This window comes from Sorex araneus, chromosome 10, assembly GCF_027595985.1.
Source record: "Sorex araneus isolate mSorAra2 chromosome 10, mSorAra2.pri, whole genome shotgun sequence".
In the NCBI taxonomy this organism is placed as follows: Eukaryota; Metazoa; Chordata; class Mammalia; order Eulipotyphla; family Soricidae; genus Sorex; species Sorex araneus.
This window is the reverse complement of record NC_073311.1, coordinates 7,306,654-7,330,535: the sequence shown is the minus strand read 5'-3', so window position 1 is coordinate 7,330,535 and position 23,882 is coordinate 7,306,654. Positions and strand designations below refer to the sequence as shown.

The 23,882-nt window shown below is 40.9% G+C and overlaps 1 protein-coding gene across 1 annotated transcript in view; it reads right to left on the bottom strand.

Moving 5' to 3' along the window:
- LEMD3 (LEM domain containing 3) overlaps positions 1 to 4,981 on the bottom strand; it is a 76,078-nt gene extending 71,097 nt beyond the window's left edge. The window contains exon 1 of the mRNA XM_055118357.1: positions 3,414 to 4,981. Within this exon, the coding sequence (XP_054974332.1) occupies positions 3,414 to 4,869 (1,456 nt within the window). The 5' untranslated portion in view covers positions 4,870 to 4,981. The remainder of the gene's footprint in view (positions 1 to 3,413) is intronic.
- Between the last annotated feature and the right edge of the window lie 18,901 nt (positions 4,982 to 23,882).

Below are 23,882 nucleotides of genomic sequence, written 5' to 3'. Positions count from 1 at the left end.
GTCCAATCAGCCTATTTTCTTTTGGAGGGTTGTCATGAACTAATCTGAGCGCAAGCTAATCAACCCTTAAGTTGTTTTGTAAAGGCAAGTTCAAAGTTTAGATTAAACCTTACAAGTGGAAAGAACTTGGGTGTTACCCAACTCATCCTCTTACTTTTATGGATGAAGAAATGGGGTCTCAGAATAAAGTTTACTTAACTAATAAAAAGGTAATTTAATAAGACAAGGATCACTGTATCACTGTCATCCGGTTGCTCATCAATTTCCTCGAGTGGGCACCAGTAACGTCTCCATTGCAAGACTTGTTACTGTTTTTTGGCATGTTGAATACGCCACGGGTAGCTTGCCAGGCTCTGCCGTGCAGGCGAGATACTCTCAGTAGTTCGCTGGGCTCTCAGAGAGGGGCGGAAAAATTGAACCCAAGTTGGACGCGTGCAAGGCAAATGCCCTACCCATTAAGCAATCACTCCAGCCCAAGATAGCGAAAATTTTCCAAGGAGCAAATGATTAAGAACTTCTTAAAAGGCTAGTCTAATATAAGCAATTTAAGTGATAATAAAAGTTTACTAAAATTTACTCTCACATATAACTTAAAATCTTCTGGAGAAATTATTACTCAAAAGCACACTATTTGACCAATGAACCCTATGGTTAAGCACTATATTATAGTTAACCATTGTAATATGACAAGTCTCAGAATACAGTGAAAATTATTCACCATTAAGTGTGCAGCCTAACTAGCAAGTTCTTCTTTCCACCAGGGTACAAAACATATGCATGCATATAATGTATGCAATGCACTTGGGGCCAGAGGAGTAGTACAGTGGATAGGGCTCTTGCCTTGCACAAAGCCTATCTGGTTCCATTCCTAGCATCCCATATGGTCCCCAGAGACCAACAGGAGTGATCCCTAAGTGCAGAACCAGGAGTAAGCCCTGAGTAACACCAGGTGTGGCCCAAAAGTGAATAAACAAAAAAATGTAAATAACACACTTAAAAATTGATTACACTGACTTAAATATGCCAATTTAGTGTATTTAATAAAAATTAAGTATTAGGTATGAAAGAGCCATGAAATGACTGACCTGCTTCTCTTTCTATATGTTGTAGTTGAATAGAAATACAAGTTTTATCTACACTTCTGAATAACACTGGATATAAGTTTGCTTTACCAGTTACCTGATTTGTTCCTTAGAACAATACCACAAACAGCTTCCTATTATTCCCATTTAACAAATGAGAATGAGACTTTAAGATTTATGAACTTGATTAAGGTATTTTCACAAGTCCTAGAACTTACAGCTTCTACTAGTCATTAATCTTTCCATTACTAGGGTATCCCATATTGACTATTTCCTAATACAACACTTTACAGTTTACACGTGTGAATCTGAGCATTTCTAACCCTTTCTAATCCATTTGGAATTTAATGCCTAAGATGAATGTCACTTTGAGAATTGTGCTGATAATTCCTTCACAAATAATAGATTATTTTCATATCCTAATAAAAGTTCCTTCTTTAGAAAGCTCTACAAACATAATCAAAGTAGTATTAAGAAAATGCCTTACATTTGAAAAAACTGTTAAACCAAATCTTTGTCCTAACAACTTACTCAATTATAAGTGCATTTCTTGAGTCTCATCAAACTCATCTAAAAATTCAGAGTTGTGGGAAAAATTTAATGATAAAAAGTATAAAAAGATATTAGAAAAGGGCCAGGTCAAACCATAGTTGGTATGCTTAAAGAAATAAACAGGCTCTGTTGATAGGTTATATATACCATTTAATTTATGTGACATTTACTAGTTTAACCTCTACAGTGACCTTATTTCTTCTTTCACAAACTATCTAGAGCAGTACACTCTACTTACTCTCTTACTCTCAGGGAACCATTTAAAAGTGCTGAATTTCAGTTCTCTGCTTAAATTCTTTAATCAAACTATGAAAATATTATTTGACTATCTCAGGAGTGGCTATATCCAAATCAAAGTTCACTCTACTCTTTCTCCTACCCTTATTTTAATCTGGAAATTTCACTCTACTCTTGAAATAAAACATATTAAGCCAACGTTATAAACACAAATGATACAGTGAATTCATGTTGGGTGAAAGAGGCAGAAAGTTTTGGAGGGAGTGGGGAGAAGTTTAAGAAACTGTATTCAGCAGTATATTATGCAGTAACTGTATCTTCTCTTACTGTCCACAGGCACTAGTATCATCATCTTAGATCAGGAAAGAGAAACTCAAACTCTTGCTCACTCAAGGTGCCCTAACCACTTGGATCTTGCTCAATTCAAAGCCTTTCATCAGTGTGTCCTCTCTACCCAGAATGCTCTCCTGTCGGAGCAGATTGTCTCCTCCTGGCTGATTCTGGTCCCGCCTCAAATAATACCTTTCTCACAATCTATTCTAAAACAAAGTTATTTAAAATAAACCTATTTCCGGGCAGAAGAGAGTACAGGGGTAACGTTCTTGCCTTGTACATAGTGGACTCCGGGTTGAGCCCAGCACTGAGCATGGCCCTTCAAGTGACCTGCAGTGATCCCTAAGCAGAGTCAGAAGTATGTCCCAAGCACCAGAGGGCTTGGCATGCCCCGAAACCATTATACATATTATATAATAAAAGCTATTGCTATAAGCAGTATTAATTATTCCATCGTTATTTTCTTCACAGAACAATGACCCGTATTTGTCTTTATAGTGTGTTAAAGAAAGGGAACCACTGGCATATCCTGAATCCTGAGCACCGAAGGTGATGCTGGCTGAATGAATGAATACACTTGCCTAGTCAAACTGCTGCACTGTCCTCCATCACTTTTTCACTGAAAATAACTTTAGTTTGGGAAATAAACTGAGAGGTGCGCCTTCCTGTTTAATCCACTCACGTTAACTAAAGATGGTACAGAAATACCAATATACACACTTACTACCATACACTATACAACCAGAATCTGGAAAGTTCTTGCACTGCCCTTTCAAAATCGGAACTGAATTTGAAAAATCATTGCATGTATCAGTTACCGTTACCAAAATACTTCCAAACTGTTAACTGGCATCCGCAGCTCTAACTCTTTCAAGGCTAAACCAAAACGTAAATCACACACATAACTGCATTTTCTAAACAGCAAGCTGGCAGTTAATTTTTTTCTTCTCATTTTTAGTTTTTCAGATGTTTTCTATTTTCCAATACATCACACAGAAAAATGAAAAACCTGCCATCGGATTTCCACTGGGATGCAGTGAGCGCTGTGCGTCCTTGGAGGATTCAAGCGCCCTCCATCTGTTGCTTTCACTCCACCTTTAAACCCGGTGCCCGCAGGTGAAAGTCACCGCGAGTCACGCGCCCGGCGCGGGGACGGCACACCCCTCATCCACTCCCTCTACTGCCTCCTCCACCAGGTCTAATACTTACTGCCGAGTCCTCCGTCCTCGGACACGCCCGTTCCTCGCATGCCCAGATAGGTCAGCCCCAATATTAGGAAAAATAGGCAGGCGGCAGTCAAGAGGAACATGGACAAGTAGTGGGCACTGAACGCCCCCGAGGGGGACACCTCCTCCCGCTTGAACTGCTGCAGAAGTTCCTCCTCGGGTTCCGAGAGCTTCGGCTTGCCGTAGGGGGGCTTCGGGTACGTGTGATTGGGGCCCGTGTGGTTGGCGTGGTTGATCCTGAGCGCGCCGGCGGGAGGGCTGGCCACCGCTGCCCCGGGCGCGACGCTGTTGGCGAAAACCCGGGGGGCGTCCACGCCGAAGGCGCCCCCGCCCACGTGGTTGTTGGTTTTCAGCAGCGGGCCGGGGCCCGAATCCAGGCAGGGGTCCCGCTCCGGCAGCGGCGCGGGCAGCAGCGGGGCCAGCTTCTTGGAGCTACCCCGGAATCGAGGCCCGGGGCCGGCGTCCAGGGGCTCACAGCCCGCCGCCCGCTCGAGGTCGCGGCTCCTGTCTAGACTGCCGGCGGCCGCCGCCCTGTCATTCATCGCCAGTCCGCCCCCTCCCGGGGCCGCGGGCTCCGGCCGGCTGCCCTTGGCCGCCGGCGGCGCGAGCGGTTTCCCGTGGCCCCGTCGGGGCCGGGCGCGGGCCAGGGAGTCGTCCTTGGCTACCTGGCGGGGCGAGGCCGCGTCGCCGCCGCCGTCCTCGTCCTCGTCCTCCGAGTCCGAGTAGTTCTCCCGGCAGCTGTAGGGGTGCAGCCGGCTGCCGTTCACGGCGCGGCTCGCCCAGCGCGGCTCCTCGGCCTCGGCGCCCCGGTCCTCCCCGTCGGCGCCCTCCCCGCGCGCGTCCTCCGCCGCCGCCGCCGCCTCGCCGGGCGCGGGGCTCGGCGGCTCGGGGGGCGCCGGCCTCCGGGCCCCCCACCACGCGTGCGGCTTCCTGCGCTCGGCCGGCGGCGCGGGCGTCCCCTCGAGCCCGCGGGCCGGGGGCGCAGCCCGCTCCTTCCTGGCGCCGCCGGCCTGCTCGCGGGGGCCGGCCTCGGCGTCCGACTCGTCCGAGCTGAAGCCCAGCAGCACTTTGCTGCCCGCCGCGAGGCCGGCCGCGGCGCCCCCCGGGCCCCCGGGCGCGCCCTCCGAGCCCGCGGCCGGCGCCCGGCCCGGGCCCCCCGGAGTCCGCAGGAAGGCGAGGTCGCCCGCGAGCGGCCGGACCCCCATGCCCGCGGCGGCCGCCGTGTTATTGTTATTACTGTTCCGCGTCTTGGCGCCGCGGCCCCCGAGCCGGTGCTGCTGCTGCTGCTGCTCCTCCTCGCGAAGCTTCTTCAGCTTCTTGAGGTAGACGGGGCGGGTGCTCTCCGTCACGGGGCCCGGAGACAGGCCGTAACGGCGCAGCTGGGAGAAAAGCTCCTCATCCGAGAGCTGCTGGGGCGCCGAAGCCGCTGCCGCCGCCATTTTCTCTCCAGGGTGTTTTACGAGCTCCGCGCTACCGGAAGTGACGCGCCGCCCTAGACCCTGAACTAGACCGTTCCGCGTCGTCCTCGCCGCGCCGCGGGCGCCCGGGCCAATGGGAGCGGCGGGAGGAGCTCACCTGAGCGGGAAAAAGCCACCTGGGCGCCGCGCGGTTCCGCGCCGGAGGCTGCCCCCGCGCCCGCCGCCCGGGACGCCCGCGCCGCGCTCGCCCCGGGATGCCGGCGCGCTCCCCCCGCGCCGCGCCCGCACTGCCGCGCCCGCTCGCGAAGCCACACCTTGACCTCTCCGTCCCCTGTTCCCCCGGCCGTGTCGCTCGGAGAGACCCCCGACCCCACGAAGTTCACGGCTCTCGGCGTCTCTGCGTCCCGCCCTCGCCGGGATGCCTGAGGAGACTGAAAGGCTTGTGCGTGGCCGGGCCGCGGCGGCGGCTTCCCTTAACCTCCGGCTCTTGCTCTTCGCTTGGCCTTTCAGCTTGCCTTGGGAATTTAGCTGAATTTTTTTTTTCCTTCTCGCGGCGCCTTTTGAGAAGCCACTCCTCTTCCAAGAACCTCGCCCGTCTCGGTACAGTCTTACTCCGTTGGGACCATCTTTCACGCATCCCTCCACGGGCTCACCCCGTTTGAACCGGATGGCCCCCATCGCCTGTCACTTGGGGGATGGAAGGAGCCTGCGTGCGCTTCGTCCCAGGACGGAGAACTGAGACAACACGCCACCCTTCTTTTCTTCTTCGCAATATCCACCTGATAATTAGTTGTTATCGAGTAGTGATGGTTTTGTGCACTCGTTTGTAGTTGTCTCTTTTATTTAGTCCTTTTGAACTGCAGACTCCATAAACGGAAACATTGTGTTATTGGCAACTTCCGACTAACCGTAACTACCTGACACTGAAAGTTAAAGTTCAATAAACACTTGAACTAATTAGTGGTTGAAAAGCTGGGATAGAGATGGACGTTTTGACACGAGGGTCGAGGCAGATGACAAAGAAGAGCCTTCACACAAACCCAGAACAGTTTAACGACTGTATATCCAAAACCCTTATCTACGGAATTGCTAATGAACTCCAGAGGTAGAATTTACGGAAAATGATAAAGGTCGTTATTCTCCCTCAAAAAACTTAGAGCTGACACTTAATTGAGTTCTTATACTCTGACTTCTACAAGGCAGTACCTAGCACAGTTTCAGGTACACCATAAATTTTTTGTCAAATAAATTGTTTTAACCTATCACATTATACACGTCTGTACAGAAAAAAAAATATTAGTAAAAAGCACAGATGCTTTTTTAACATCTTTAATAGCAGAATTACTCAATAATCTGAATTTTCAAATTCTCTGGCAAAAAGCATTTTAAGTGAAGTATGTGGAGGGACACTTCCTTGTCCTTTATCAGAAGACTAAAATTTCTAAATGTTCCCAATCCTAAAACAAGCATGTATAACAACTTTCAATGCAGTAGATTTTAGTCTGTATACTGACAATGACCCAAAACTTAATACTGTAATTGTCTGGGTGGGGCATCAAAGCTTTACTTACTGGTCCTGTGTCTCTGTATAGCAGAGTGATTATGCTATGAGCTTGGAGTTAAAAAGGAATATGGACCCAACCCTGCCTCTTAATTCTCAGTTCAACACATACTGTCTCTTCAAGTAGGAATTACGGAAGTCTATTGGTTCTAACTCTAATTTTCACAAAGTTTTCAATTAAAAGGGGCCAGAGAGATGACCCAAAGGGCTGGTGGAGTGCATGCTTTGAATATGGGGGCCTCAGGAGATCCTTTGTACATGGTCCCCAGAGCACTGAGCAGAGTGGTCCCCAGAGCACTGAGCTGAGTAGCCCCCAGGCACTTATGGGTCATGACCCAAGACCCCTACCCCATAAGCTCGGCTCATAAATCACTGTATCACTGTCATCCTGTTGCTCATTGATTTGCTCCAGAGGGCACCAGTAATGTCTCCATCGTGAGACTTGTTACTGTTTTTGGCATATTGAATACACCACGGGTAGCTTGCCAGGCTCTGCCGTGCAGGCAGGATACTCTCGGTAGCTTGCCAGGCTCTCCAAGAGGGACAGAGGAATCGAACCCGGATCGGCTGCGTGGACTGGAGCTATAGCACAGTGGGTAGGGCGTTTGCCTTGCATGCGGCTGACCCGGGCTCATAAATAAATAAATGCCTACAAGAATCATTACACATTATTTAATCTAAGTTTTAGTTCATGTATAAACAAAAGAGGGATTATATATTTCCAACAGAAAGCTGATTTAAGATTAAGTGATAGTTCATTTGTATAAAACTTAGCATGACACACATGTGTGTCAAAAACAAGCACACCGTTTTTGTATCATGGCTCCTGAGAACAGTATCAGCAATTTAAAGAATGTGGCACTGCATTAACATATATAGAAAAGGTCAGACTTTGCCCAAAACATTAATCATATTTTAAAAGTTACCGAACAATAAGTGTTTCAGCAATATTAATTCTTGGACCCTTGGAGAGGTAGCAAGTTTGGGAATGAACAAGGAACCAAAGTTCTCAAGTGTCCAGTTATGGGAACTTGGGATTTAGGGCAAATATTAGGTAGGCACTTAGAGCCTCATTTTATTTTCTTATAATATGCCCTACCCTCATTGGTACATAATTAGTATTTAGTGTTTTGAGAATGATAAATGGGGTACTGAATATAAAAATGCCTTTCAACCTGATTATATATTAAGACATTGTAGCCAAATATTAGTTACAATGAAAACTATAATTGATAAACATTTTACACTTTACAAAGAGCTTCCATTTACATTGTCTCAGAGTAGAGAAACGTTTCCTCTCTGAGAGTACTGAAGGCATGATTTATTGTACAGGACTCTATTGAATTATAATTACCCTTGGAATATCCGATTAGAGTATTTCTCATGAGAACCTTCACTATCTCAGCACCACTGCTCCTCACTTCCAACATTCTGTTATTCCTGCTTTCAAAATAATTTTTGAAGCACAAAGCTGTATTTCTAATTGGCAATTTGCACCCACTCACTTGACTGGTAACCACTCACAAGAATAGGTTATGCAATTTTAAACCTATTCTTGCTCTATACCTCATAAGAATTTGATCGGGGAAATATTTATGATGGATTCCTGAAGAAGCCATCTCTTCCTCTACCTGTTTTAAATTTATCACCGAGTGAAACCTGTTTTTCAGAAGCCACACACATTTTTAGCACCACACACTCCCCAGGTTGTCCACAATTTATCAGTCACCACGGTGTCCATCATAGCAACCAACTTCTTTTGAAGGGCTTTCTGAACAATGATATGAAGACTGACATTATATTTGAATAAAAATATTTTTATTTTTTAAAATGTCCCCTCATATCAGTATTAAAAAATGTCGCACTTTTCCCAGATGATTCACTTGTTTTTGTTTTGTTTGACTGTACTTTATTTTATTATTGAGGTAAATTTTATATACATAAAATTAGTCACTTTACAGTGTGCCACTAAGTGGCATTTAGTGTATTTACAATGTTGTGCAACCATTGACTTTAGTTGCAAAATATTCTCAACACTCCTGAAGGAACAAACATACCCATAAATCAGTCACTTCAATTTCTTCTTCTCTTCACCCTCTGGCAAACACTAATTTACTTTGTGTCTCTATGACTGTAACTGTTCTTGATATTTAAAGTAAACGGAATCATACAATATGTGACTTCTTGTTCAGACTCCTTTCACTTAGCATAATGTTTTCAGAGTCTGTTCATGTTGTATCATGTATAATTACCTCACTAATTTTTATGGCTGATAATATTTCATTGTATGTATATGCCACATTTTGCTTACCTGTATATTCATTGATAGACATTGGGTTAAAAGTCCTCTGTTTTCGTGTTAGTACCTACTTTCAGATCAATGCCTATATCTGCTTTCAAGGAATTGCTCATTCCTTAGGTATCTTCTGAGAAGAGAGATATAGTACAGAACTTGGGGCACTTGCCTTGCACTGCAGCTGACCCCATCCCTGGCATCTCTTAAAGTTCCATGACCCATGAGCACAGAGCTAGAAGTAAGTCCTGAGCATAGCCAGGTGCAGCATTCATAAAAACGAAACAAAACAGAACAAAACCAAAAAACCCACATTTTAAAAGATAATAAATATGTCTCTACATACTGGGCTGGAGCGATAGCACAGCAGGTAGGGCATTTGCCTTGCACGAGGCCAACCCAGGTTTGATTCCTCTGTCCCTCTTGGAGAGCCCGGGAAGCTACCGAGAGTATCCCGCCTGCATAGTAGAGCCTGGCAAGCTACCCATGGCATATTCTATATGCCATAAACAGTAACAAGTCTCACAATGGAGATATTACTGGTGCCCGCTCGAGCAAATCGATGAACAACAGGATGACAGTGCTACAGAATAAGTATGTCCCTAGCAAATAATCACAGATGATTTGGTAGTTCTGTTTAACTTTTTGAAGAATTATTAATTTGCAATTAGTATTAACTCTACTAATTCACATTTAACATAATGGGTGGATGATTTGGCGACTTGTCATATTTCTGTTTTTGAAATGTCACTCGGGCCATACATAGCAAGTGCCTAGAGCTTAGCTGCCTATGTTTAATCAATCACTTTTTAAAATGACATCTAAATTTTCTAACATTTTCATTGCACTTGCTTTATTCTAATATCATGTGCAACTTTTTTGCTACCTTCTAATTATTTGGGGAATACCATAAATTCCTCTGACAATTCAGGGTAGGCTTTATTAGTCCTCATCTTTAAAAAAAAAAACTACATCTTTAAAAAAAATAAAGCTACAACTTGCAGTGCTGAAGGTAAGGGTTTGGCATGTGGAGCAAGAATCAAACTTAGAGTCTTGAACTTGCTTGACATATGCTACCACTTGAGCCCCTAGTTTTCATCTTTTACAGGTCTAGAGACTAAGGCTAGGAAAAGTCACTCAACTCAAAGCCACAGAAGTTATATAAGAAACTGAAATCTGTGACCTCAAAGTGCACATTCCTCAGGGAATTCCACCTCTTGTATAACTTTCTTAAATAATACAATAGCATGTACAAAAAAATACTTAATTCTTTCTTTACTTACCTTAAATTAAAAGAAGTATACAGTAGGGTGAGAAAGAGGACAAAAGCTTTTATAGTTAATCTATTTCTTAGCTATGTTGCTACATGCAGCAACTAGAAAGAAAATTCAGAAATATAAGACTGATTATATCATTTAACCTTTTAGCAGATCAAAGAAGTAACACAAATAATAATGATGTTATCACTTAACTTCTCTTACAGTGCCTTAAGGATGTGTTCACTAGTTTTGATCTACAAAGTTCCTGATGTTTATTTTTCTTTTTAATTGCTCAACTTTTATTCAACACTGACAGTGCTTCTCAGGATGAAGCCAGAATAAACAGACTGAAAATACAACATAGTATTGAGAAATGTTGGACAAAATTATTTTCCTATTTTACTTAGAGAATTAGTAAGAAACTATTTCTTAGCAAGAAATGCTTTATTTTTCTGTATTTTGCAATCTTATAAAGACTAGTCATACAATGCAAGAAACCAGTTGCCTGTGATTGCTAATTATAGTCTACTCTAATAAACAAGAATTGCTAAATCTTACTAAATTGCTAAATGTATGTTCTAGAAGTCATAGACAACATTTCATATTAATCATGAAGAGTAAAGGCCTGAAAGTTAGGAATTTCTATTCCACCTCTGCATTTAATGAACTGTAGTAATATTTTACATTTTTATGTTGCTTCATAATCAACAAAACTTCACCCCAACCCTAACTTGCAACTCTTGTTTTCCTAGTTCTGTGGATAAGAAAACTGAGGTACAAATGGTTTCTATCTTTTATCTTTGTGGGAATTAGTAAAGGCTGAAATCCAAAGCCACGCCTAAATTGTCTAATTTTTAATGCACTGTTCTTTCTAGACCTCCATGATTGTAGTACACAGAATGAATCATTGTTCATTTTTTGTTTAGTGTTTTCATCTAAGGAGGATGTCAAGAATACTTGACCTCTGATGTCCTTTAGAAGTTTGAAACTTTCTGAAAGGACTTTCTTATAGTGGCTATTGTGGTTTTTATTAGTTACATACATGGTTACCTTATTTTTTCTCTCCAGACTCTTTGTTCCTCAAGATAAGGGTCTGTGTCTTCTTGAAATATGTGCATTCCCATCTCCAAATTATTGTTGAATGTGTTGAATGAAAAGTAAACTAATACCACATGTTGCAAAATAGCATTGGGAGACTTTGAAGTTAACATACAGAAAAGAAATACATTAGGGATAGAATTTTTGTAGGATTATCCAGAAAGAGTAAGAGAAATATGAATCTACAGATTCAGCATGAAGCTTGAGGGATATCCTTGAAGAAAGGACTTGTTTTAGGGACTTGGTTTCTTTAAGTAGCAAAAAGAACTTTAATTCCTGTGCTTTTTCGGTCTATATCATACGAGCAACAGTGTAAACAAAGAGTTCTGAATACTTTGGTTTAAGATTACTCATTCATTTCAATACAAAAATGCATTTTGGTTTTTATATGAGAACTTTTATTGAATAGTTATATAAAATCATTAAGTTTGTGATGTTCAGGCTTTGGTTTATATAACCTTTGATGTTCCTTATCTGTTCTCAGGAATTTAAGCGTAGACAAAGGGGACTTCATCGAGGCACAGCCAGTGCCTTTTGTTTCTTTTGTTTCTTCCAGTCCTTGCTCCAGACTAAGAATTCCTCCTGACCTCGGCTGCTTGCTTCTAAGTGAAAATATTTTTCCTACTAGGACTAGAGGAATATTTATTAATGATGTATTCTTTAATCATTCAATTGGCTCCCGAAGAACAGGCCCACGCACTATGAGCTGCAGTGTTCACTGGCTTCCCCACCTTGTTACAAGGCAGAAACTTCTCTTCAAATAAAGGGTGGCAGTTGTGGGTTCACCTCCTTTGCTCCCTTTTTCTCAGAGATCACTGTTCTGTATTGCCTGGTGTCCGTTGTCTACAAAATGTTGGTAGTGGTTGTTGTTGTTATTTATGTATTTTTTTTTATACCTGATGGTGCAAGATGAAGCACAGGGGTAGAACTCAGTGCCTCATACATGCAATTTGTGTGCTATACCTGAGTCAGTGGCCTAAACAATATTCTGTTGTTTCAGCTTGTCTTCAGTTTGTATCGTTTGTGAAAAGATAAATTGTAACTCTACTATTGCATTTTGACAGAAAACAGAAATCTATATAGACAGGATTTAATGACCTCTTTACTTTGATTACATAGTTAAAAATTTCCAAAGTAGAAAACGTTTTTTTTTTATTGAATCACCGTGATATACAGTTACAAAGCTTTCATGTTTGAGTTTCAGTCATACAATGATGGAAGACCCAGTGTACATTTTCTACCACCTATGTCCCCAGTATCCTCTCCCCCATCCTAACCCTCCCTCTGCCTCTGTGACAGACAGTTTCCCTCATTCTCTCTACTTTTGGGCATTGCAGTTTGCAATATCGATACTGAGAGTTAACACATTTGGTCCCTTTTCTACTTTCAGCACACATCTCCCATCCCGAGCAATCCCTCCAACCATCATTGACTTAATGATCCCTCCTTGATCCCAGCTGCCTTCTCCCTCAGCTCATGAGGCAGGTTTCCAACCATGGAGCAATCTTCCTGGCCCTTGTGTCTACTGTCCTTAGGTGTTAGTCTCATATTATATTATATTAAACTATATCCCACAAATGAGTGCAGTTATTCTATGTCTGTCTCTCTCTTTCTGACTCATTTCACTTAGCATGATACTCTCCATGACTATGCGCTTATAAGCAAATTTCATGACTTCATCTTTCCTAACAGCTGCATAGTATTCCATTGTGTAGATGTACCAAAGTAGTAGAAAACTTTTTATAAAGGTGAAACTTAATAACTATCATTTCAGAAGATATTGAAGGGAAATGTGGTGCATAGTGAGAATTTTTTCCAGTTGCGAAGGTTGTTGTCTTAAAGATTTCCATGTGTAATGTACAAATAACTTTTTTTAAAAAATAAAAGTTAGAATTGGATCATGAATGTTGTTGTCCATACTATGACCATAACATGACTCTTTATCATCTGATTTAAGTATTATGACTTTTGTCTTCATTCTCTGTCTCTATGTTTCTTTGTATACATACAGAATTTATATACATATATATGCTTATAATCACACTTTAAGTATATGATATGTTGTTATTTTAAATTTTTATGTAAGGGCCGGGATATAGCTCAGTGGTAAAGTACATGATTCACATATATGGAAGCTTGGGATCCATCCCTAGCTCCAAAAATAAATTAAATTAAAATTTATATAAATTATATGTTCTTCTGCAAAGTTTATTGTATTTGTATGATTCAGCCATGTGTAATTCTAGTTTAATCATTTACAGTAAATCTTATTAATGACTGGCAGGTTTATTTTCTAGCTGCTCATATATATTTTGTCATATCTCTAATATGGTCTGATTTTCCAGCCAAGATTGAGTGCTTATTGTGGACCAAAATTGTTTCTACATGAGGCAGATATTACTGTCACTGTCACTGTCATCCATGAAAATAAAAATAGATATCACAGGTCTTCAATTTTAGTTAAAAATACACTAAATGAATATGTCAGTTACCGATTGGTGCTAAGAAGAAAATTTTAAAGACAGATTAGAGAATAAAGGTGACAATTAGATGGTGCTATTTTGAGTGAGGGGCATGCTCAGCTAACTCAGGGTGACATGCATGTAAAGCATGTTTCTGCCACTTTGTTTATCCTCAGTTCCCTATGGGTTGTGCAGTATACATATATACTGCACATATCTCTGTGTGTGTGTGTGTGTGTGTGTGTGTGTATGGTTAGGAAGACTTTTTTGGGGATAAAGTTAAGGAAGTGTGGGACTAAGCCACACACACACATATTATAAGGGATTAAAATAATGGCAAGGACAAACACTAGGAGTGGGACTGTGCAAGGTAAGATCATGCTTAGACTCGAAAAGCCGGTATAGCTGGTGTAAGTGGGGGTGGGGATGAGCCATGTGGATGGGATCAAATCAGTAGTGAGACAGTACTAAATCTTGTAGAGATTTTAACTAAGGTGTAAAGATTATGGCGTAAGCAGAGTGATAGTGGAAAATTGAGAATCATCTGGATTCTGAATATGTTTTGAAGTAGAACTATGTGGAATTTTGCTTCTAAAAGGAAAGCTGAATATAAAAGAAAAGTCAAGGATGACTCCAAGGTTGCGTGGCTGAATATCTGAAGAAAGAAGTTGCTATTTACTGAGATGTAGCAGCCTGAAGATCAATAAGTTTTGGTGGGAAGTAAAGAGATTTATTTGGCATTTTTATGCCTATAATCTTATGATAAGGAATCTAGTAAACAAATGTATACACAAGTCTGCAGTTCAAGGCAAAGAGATCTTGGTTATCATAAAAATTGTGTCACAGTAGATAGGTGGAAAATATATACAACCTTGTAAATTAGCAGGATGGAAAGGAGAAAATTTATAAGAACTGAGCCCTGAAATTCTCTAGCATGAGAGAAAGAGAAGATTGATTACAAAGAACCTGAAATGGAAACGGAAAACAAATTGGCAGTGAGATAGAGAAAAATCAAGAGAATATGATTGGAAACAAAGACACCAAGTTTAAGAAGCTTCTCCCCAATCAAAACATGTTGAACTATCTCTTCAAACCTGGAACTAAAGTTTTAATTTTTTTATTGAAGTAACATTGGATCATGCCATTATATAACTTTAAGGTATTTGTATTATGATTTTACATTTGTATATGCTATATTATGATATCACCTAATTTTATCTTTCACCATAAAATTGATCCCTGTTACTCAATTTTTAGCACACTCTCTCTCCATGTCCCTTCTGCTAACTACTATTTTGATTCTGTTTTTTTCTTACAGTGTTAGTGTTTGTTTTATTGAATTGTTCATTTTATTTGTCTCCTATGTTCCACAGCCAAATCATATGGTATTTATCTTCCTTTATTTGAATTATTTCACTTATTGTACTATCCTCTAGGATAGCCATGATATTGAAGATAGAATTTCATCTTTTTCACAGCTGAGTAGTATGCCACATATGTTGCATTTCTTATTAAATATTCTTCAATAACTTGTCAATGGGAAACTAGAATGATCCCAGCTTTTGACTATTGTTAGTTATTCTGTGATGAACGTTGGGGTTTATATACAACTTCAAATGAACGTTTTCATAAGGAAATGTTGGCTTATTTCATATTGTTCAAATAAATTATCTAAATGTTGAATAATTGAATCAAATACATTTTGTTCATTTTTTTTTAATTTCCATACTCTTTTGCACAACTGTTACCATATTCATTTCCATCAACAATGCTTGAAGATTTTATTTTTCCCTATCCTTTCCAACAGATGTTACTTTTTTTTGTAATACAGCATCTCACAAGTGTGAGGTGCTATTGTACTCCTTTTCTGACTCATTTCTCTAAAATATAAGAAGTAACAAAATTTCAGGGGCTTTCTGAAGAGAGGAAATATGACGTCAGAAGTGTCTGTCTACATTCAATTCACATTTTTGTTTGTTTTTTATTAAGATACTGTGATTTACAAAATTGATTATAATAGAGTTGTCTGTGGCATACACTAATCCCAACAATTTGCCAATGACCACCCTCCTTGCAACAATATCCCCAGGTTCCCACCCACCCATTTCCCAAGCCTGAACCCTTGGCAGACAAATAATAACTTTATTTCATATCATATTATTTGCTCCAACAAAAGTTAAAGGAATGGCAAATGGAATTATAAGAAAATAAATCAATAAAAGTCAATTTCTGATGATTGATTGCTGTATGGTTTTAACTATGTAAATAAAGAAATTAAAATTATTGTTACAATGTAGTATACTGTCTATTTTCATTTATACAACTAAGTTTTCAACTTTGACATCTAAAATGTCACTGTATCACTGTCATCCCATTGTTCATTGATTTGCTTGAGCAGGTGCCAGTAATGTCTCCATTGGTCCCTGTCGCGTGCTAGTGTATCCCGATGGCATATTGGGGACTCTTTCAGGATCAGGGGAATGAGGACGTCATTGTTACTGTTGTTGGCATATCAAGTACACCAGGGGTAGCTTGCCAGGCTCTACTGTGTATCTAAAATATATTGCATTAAATTTTATTTTGTACAGTAACAACAAGTCTCAACAACAATGGAGACATTACTGGTGCCTGCTTGAGCAAATCAATGAACAATGGAACAAGTGCCACAGTGCAACAGAGTGCAACTTGGATCTTATTGTAGTAATTATCATATCTTCCCTGTCATGAATAAAATTTTTTAATTGATTCACTATGAGATACAGTTACAAAGCTTTCATGATTGAGTTTCAGTCATACAATGATGGAACACCCATCCCTCCACCAGTGTGCATTTTCCACCACTAATGTCACCAGTACCCCTCCCAGCACCCACACATCATCCCCACCCCTGCCTCTGTGGGATGCACCTTCCTTCTTACTAACTCTCTCTACTTTGGGGCATCATGGTTTGCAATACAGATACTGAGAGGCCATCATGTTTGGTCCTTTATCTATTTTCAGCACACATCTCCCATCCGAGTGATCCCTCCAAGTATCATTGACATAGTGGACTCTTCTCTATCCCAGCTGCCCTCTCCCTCAGCACATGAGGTAGACTTTCAAGCTGTGGAGCAATCCTCCTGACCCTTGTCTCTGCTGTCCTTGAATGTTAGTCTCATATTGTGATATTTCATATCATGAATAACTTGAAAATTTTCTTTGCTAATTTATTTAGAGTTCCCGTGAAATAAGCAAAACCTACATGTGACCAGTGCCATATTAAAGGGCCCACTCCACCACTCATGAACTGCTTGTTGCTCCTCCACTCCAGGTGGGGCTAGTTTCTGGCTGACATCTCTGGGTTAACTCTGAATCAGAGACAAAACCCCTCCCTTCCAGCTAGGTCCCAGTAGCAGCCATACCTGACCCACACCATATTAACATCACCATATCACAGCTCCTGAAGCAACAGCAACTCAGCAAATTACGTGTTGTTCACAGTTGTATGTCTGTCATTTGGTAAGGCTGGGTAGAAATAGGAAGGAGCTAATCCCTCAGAGTCATCCAGAAATTCTAAGAAGATTCACCCTTAGCACAGCAAGAACACTAGAAAACCAATGAGGAAAACACATAAAAGTCCACCAAATTCAATGAGCAAATACAATGTCACCAAAGACAGAATCAACATCAACCAGCTCAGTAAATCCTCAGACAATGACTTTCGTGACACTATGATGAATGTTTCATGAACTTAAAACAAAGATTTCACAGGTAGTCAGAAAAGCAGAAGAAGGTATGAAAGCCATAAAGAGAAAACTGGAAGCATATGTAAATAACATTGTATCACTTGTCATCCCGTTGATCTTCAATTTGCCTGAGCGGGCACCAGTAACGCCTCCATTTGTCCCTGTCGAGCGCTAGTGTAGCCCAGTGGCATCTGCTCACTCCAGGAACATGCAGAGCTTCAAACAATTCATTCAGGGTTTTGACGAAGAAGTGTAACCATCTCATAGGTGGGCGGCCACACGGTCTTTTGACATCCCATGGAATCCAGTCGATAACAACTCTAGTCCAGTGGTCGTCATTAAATCGCATTATGTGTCCTGCCCATTTGATTTTCGACACCTTGGCAAATTAGACAGCATCCCTGATTCTTTTTTTTTAATTTGTTATTAGAGAATCACTGTGATGTACAGTTACAAACTTATGAACTCCTGTGTTTGCATTTCACTTGTACAGTGATTTGTTTACCCATCCCTCCACCAGTGCCCATTCTCTTCCACCAATGGTCCCAATATCCCTCCCACCACCCCACCCCATCCCCCACCCCACCCCGCCTCTGTGGCAGGACATTCCCTTTTGTTCTCTCTCCTTTTTGGCATTGTAGTTTGCAATAGAGGTATTGAGTGGCCTTCATGTTCGGTCTATAGTCTACTTTCAGCTCGCATCTCCCAACCCGAGTGGGTCCTCCCAACATCCTCTACTTGGTGTTCCCTTCTCTATGTGCACTGCCTTTTCCCCCAGCATGTGATTCTTTTTTTTTTTTAAATTTATTTATTTTTAATTAGAGAATCACCGTGAGGGTACAGTTACAGATTTATACACTTTTGTGCTTATACTTCCCTCATACAAAGTTTGGAACCCATCCCTTCACCAGTGCCCATTCTCCACCACCCGTAAACCCAGTGTCCCTCCCACCCTCCCCAACCCCATCTCCCCCCCACCCCACCCTGCCACTGTGGCAAGGCATTCCCTTCTGTTTTCTCTCTCTAATTAGCTGTTGTGGTTTGCAATAAAGGTGTTGAGTGGCCGCTGTGCTCAGTCTCTAGCCCTCATTCAGCCCGAAACTCCCTTCCCCCACATGGCCTTCGACTACAATGTAGTTGGTGATCGCTTCTCTGAGTTGACCTTTCCCCGGAACGTGAGGCCAGCCTCGAAGCCATGGAGTCAACCTCCTGGTACTTATTTCTACAGTTCTTGAGTGTTAGTCTCCCACTCTGTTATTCTATATACCATAGATGAGTGCAATCTTTCTATGTCTGTCTCTCTCTTTCTGACTCATTTCACTCAGCATGAAACTTTTCATGCCCATCCACTTGACTACAAAATTCTTGACCTCCTTTTTTCTAACAGCTGCATAGTATTCCATTGTATAGATGTACCAAAGTTTCCTCAACCAGTCATCCGTTCTGGGGCATTCGGGTTTTTTCCAGATTCTGGCTATTGTAAACAGTGCTGCGATGAACATACATGTGCAGATGTTGTTTCGATTGTACTTTTTTGCCTCTCTGGGATATATTCCCAGCAGTGGTATTGCTGGGTCAAATGGGAATTCAATATCTAATTTTTTGAGAGTCGTCCAAATTGTTTTCCAGAAGGGCTGAACCAGTCGGCATTCCCACCAGCAGCATGTGATTCTTGATCATTGATGGAGGTCGGAACTCTGGATTCCTTCTCTCACTTGAGTGAAACATGATACTCCAAGCATAGATTTTGATTCCTCTTTGAGATACCCAAATAATGTTCTCATTCTGTTTTCGTAGGGCCCAGGTCTCTGAGGCGAATGTTAGTGCAGGAAGAACGGTGGAATAAAAAAGATGTTGCCAGAGCCAGAGGTTCTTTGTCCTCTTAACTACTTTTTCAATGCTCTTGAAAGCGTTCCATGCCTTTCTTCTTCCTGTGCATCTCAGGTGCCAGGTCATTTGTCATGTTGAGTTCTCGACCTAGATACACATAATAGCTGCATTCAGAGATATTCGTTTTGTTTAGGGCAAATGGAACATCAGGAACCAGTCTGTTTCTCATGAACATTGTCTTCGTGAGGTTCAGCTGCAGTCCGACCTTTCCACACTCATGGTCAAAGTTGGCCAGCATTTGTGCTGCTTGGCTGATATTTGGTGTTATTAGAACGATGTCATCAGTGAAGTGGAGGTGGTGTCATTGCTGACAGTCTATCTTCACTCCCATTCCTTCCCATTCCAGTCGTCCCATGATGTTCTCGAGGGTGGCACTGAGGAGTTTTGGTGAAATGGTGTCACCCTGCCGAACCCCTCTCTTTATGTTAATGATCACTTTCTTGTAGAATGGTGAGATCCTGGTGGTGAATCCGTAATACAGCTCATGGAGGATCCTGATGTATTGAGTTTGAACACCCTGTTTGTCTAGGGCTTCGATGACCACTTCAGTCTCAAAAGAATCAAAGGCCTTCTTTAAATTGATGAATGTTAGACAGAGAGGCATCTTGAACTCTTGTGAAACCTCAATGAGCTTGGTCACCATGTGGATATGGTTGATCGTGCTGAATTCTTTTCGGAACCCGGCATTGCTCGCATGGTTGTCCTTCATCTAGTGTTCTGCCAATCCTATTCAGGATGACTTGAGTGAATAACTTGTAGATGATGGACAACAGGAAGATTGGGCAATAGTTGCTAATGTTATGGATGTCTCCCTTCTTGTACAACAGAACAGTTCTGCTGGTTTTCCATTGGGATAGAAGCTTGCGATCGGACAGGTAGCATGTGAAGAGTCAAGCCAGTGTATTGACGAGTACTGGTGGCAGATTCTTCAGGTGTTCGTGTCTGACCTTGTCTGGACCAGGTGCTGACTTTTTTACTGACAAAATGGAATCAGCAGGGAGACTGCTGGGAACGACATATCCATCCTGCAGAATTTGGTATGTGGGCAGGTGGACGTGGCCATTAAAGAGATCTGAGTAAAAGTCGTGGATCACCTTTTCCATTGTCCTTCTGGAAGATGTGATAGATCCATCAAGACGTCGGAAGGCAGTCATCTTGGTTCTATAGTTGGGGAAGGACAGGCGGGTGTTGCAAAAATTTTTCCCAGCTTCTGCTGCATCACTCCACACTGCTGCTCTTCTCTCTTTGAAGTCTTCCTTTATCACTTTTCTGCACAGCTTTGCGAGCTTGGACGTTAGTTTGTGATTGTCTGAGACTCGGGCCAGACCACGTTGGTGAATGAGCTGGAGAGTTTCCGAAGACAGGCGACTTTTTGTGGCTTTCTCTCTCTGCATTCCTCACACAATCATGGAGGTGCTGAACCAGTCCATCGTATTCCTCGTCGATGTTGTCAATGATGGCATCTTCCCATATTGCTACAGTAGTGCCAAAGAGCTCCCAGTTGGTGGTTTTTCTGGGAGTTCTCTTCTTAAACTTTGCAGCCCTTTCTCCCCACTCCGTGAAGTAGAATTTTGCATGAAGGAGATGGTGGTCTGATCCAGTTTGGAATTTTGGTACAACAATTGGTCAGGCAAAACTGTCGATTGAATATGATATGGTCAATTTCATTGTGGAACTGTCCACCAGGAGACTCCCATGTCCAGAGTTTAGATTTAGCCTTCTGGAACTGCAAGTTACCATGGATGGTCTTGGTGAACATGATGAACTCAGGCAGTAAAAGAAAAAGACTCAGTAGGAGTTCTGAGTAGCAGAATGACAACAGTTAAGGGAAAGATTGAGGGTCTCTAAGATGAAATGCAAGAAACCACCAGAAAAAAACACAAGTTGGAAACAAGTCTGAAAAGAGATGAACAAGGTACCAGAGAACTATGACATGAATTCAAGAGAAACAATCTAAGGATACTGGAGTCCCTAAACAACAGGACAGCAAATTTGATGAAGAAACAATAAATAATCAATAAGAATTTCCCAGAGTTGAAAAGTACAGGTACTGAGATCCAAGACACCTGAGAGCCCCCAGTGAGAATATACTCAGTTTGGAAAACTCCAAGACACATTATACTCAAAATGACAAAATTCAAAGATGGAGGAGAATATTTAATTCACCAAGATTAAAAAAATCAAAGGAACTTAAATACAAAGGAAAGCCCATATTATAAGAGGTACGGCAGATCTATTTAATGTGAGTCTCTGAGATAGGAGGCAATGAAAGGATATATTAGAAAAACAACAAAATAAACACCTCACCAAGAATACTCTACCCAGATATATTATCACTCAGGTTTTCAGGAGTGATACAGAGCTCCACAGAGAAGCAACACCTTCAATTCACAACCTTGAAACCAGTTTTGCAAGAAGGACTATAGAAGCTTTTTTAAAGGACAGGACTAACTTCCCAGAACATGACACTCACTCATTGTACTTACGGTTGCCCTGTAGTACAAAGGTATGTTTACTCAAATTTTGTTAAGAGATTCTATGTATTTTCAATATGAGTTAACATATCATTTATATTGATTGTTATATATCTGATTTTTTACATTCATAGAGATTTTAATTACAACATTTAATATTACTGCAGACATTCAAACTAGAATATATTTTACAATATAAAAAACAAGATTCTCTTTTTCTCCAAATAAAATACTTTTCATAATTTAAAGAGTTAATTCCAGTTTTTTTTTCATTATTTTTCTTAATACTCTTACTAAATTTTGCAGTTGTAGGTCACTTCCCATTTTTAAATCAAATTGTCTTTCTTTTTTGTGTGTGTGTTATGTAGTTCTTTAAAAAAAATATGTACCTTGGATATTAATCCCTTGCCAAATGTATGCTTTGCAAATCTTCTCCTATGTAGTAGATTGCCTCTTCATTTTGATAATAAGTAATTTTAGAGTACAGTTAGTTTGATGTGGTCCATTGTTTATTTTTCTTTTGTTTATTGTGGCGTTAGAGTCACTGTCACTGTCATTGTCATCCTGTTGCTCATCGATTTGTTTGAGCGGGCACCAATAACGTCTCTCATTGTGAGGCTTATTGTTACTGCTTTTTTTTGGCATATCCAATGCACCATGGGTAGCTAGCCAGGCTCTGCCGTGCGGGCGCGATACTCTCGGTAGCTTGCCGGGCTCTCCGAGAGGGGCAGAGGAATCGAACACAGGTTGGCCACGTGAAAGGCCAACACCCTACAGCTGTGCTATCGAAGGCCAGTGTTGAAAATCTCATAATCTATGTTTTTGTCTATATATTTTATTGTTTCACAAACTATAAAATAGTCTTTAAATCCATTTTGAATTAATAATCACTTATAGTAAAGTGTTATCTAGTTTCCTTCTTTCACTTGTGATTTTTCTACACAATTTGAGATTGATATGTTAGCAGTCTCAAATAAATTGTGTATATATTAGATATATTAGACTTGATATATTAGCAACTTCTTTGTCATAAATTAGTTGTGCATTTATGTGTAGATTTATATCTGGGCTCTCACTTCTCTTTAATTGATCTATGTATCTGTTTTTAATTCAGTAGCATGCAATTTTGATTTGCTGTGTAGTTTGATGATGGGAAACATGATACCTCCTTTCAAATTATTCTTTTCCTCAGAATTACTTTGGCTATTAGTCTTACCTAGTTCACACAAACTTTAGAATTTTATTCTACTTCTGTAAAAATTCTATTAGGAGTTTTATAGGAATTGTGTTAAATTAAATAAAATGGCCATTTAAAAAATATTAATCAGGGGCCGGAGCGATAGCACAGCGGGTAGGGCGTTTGTCTTGCACGCGGCCGACCCGGGTTCGATCCCCGGCATCCCATATTATGGTCCCCCGAGCACCGCCAGGAGTAATTCTTGAGTGCAAAGCCAGGAGTAACCCCTGAGTATCGCCGGGTGTGACCCAAAAAGCAAAAAAAAATAAAAATAAAAATAAAAAATATTAATCAGTACACAGAATATCTTTCCATTCCTTTGTGTCTCCCATTTCTTTCAGTAATGTCTTACAGTTTTCAGTGTCCAGATCCTTCATTAAATTTATTCCCAGATATTTAATTTTTGGTGCAATTATACATGAGGTTGCTCACATTTCTCTTAATGCTAGTTATTTGTCTCTGGAAACATAATGGTTTTTTGTATATTGATTTTTTAACCTGCCACTGTACTGTATTAATTTATTATTTCTAACCTTTTTTAACCACTGTATTTTTCTATGTATATGTTAAGTTATACTCTACAAGTAATGATCGTTTTTTTCCTTCCCTTCCAATTTAGATATCTTAAATTTCTTTTTCTTAACTAATTGCATTGTCTAGATCATGTAATACTATGTTGAACAATAGTGGTGAATAGGAATAGGCTTATTTTGTTTCTTATTTTAGAAGAGACACATTTATTATTTTAAAAACCATTGAATATTATGTCAGTTATAGGTTTTCATATATGATCTTTATTGTTCTGAGTTACAGTCCTGCAATACTAAATTTCTGAGATTTTTAGTCATAATTAGATGTTAAGTATTGTGGTATGTGTTTTCTGTGTCTATTAATATTTATGGTTTCTGTTTTTACTGTTGTTGATGTGGCACGTCATGTTTATTGATTTGTATATGTACAACCATCTTTATCACGGTTTGATCATTTTAATGTATGTTAATCTAGTTTGTTAGTACTTTGTTGAGAACTTCGACA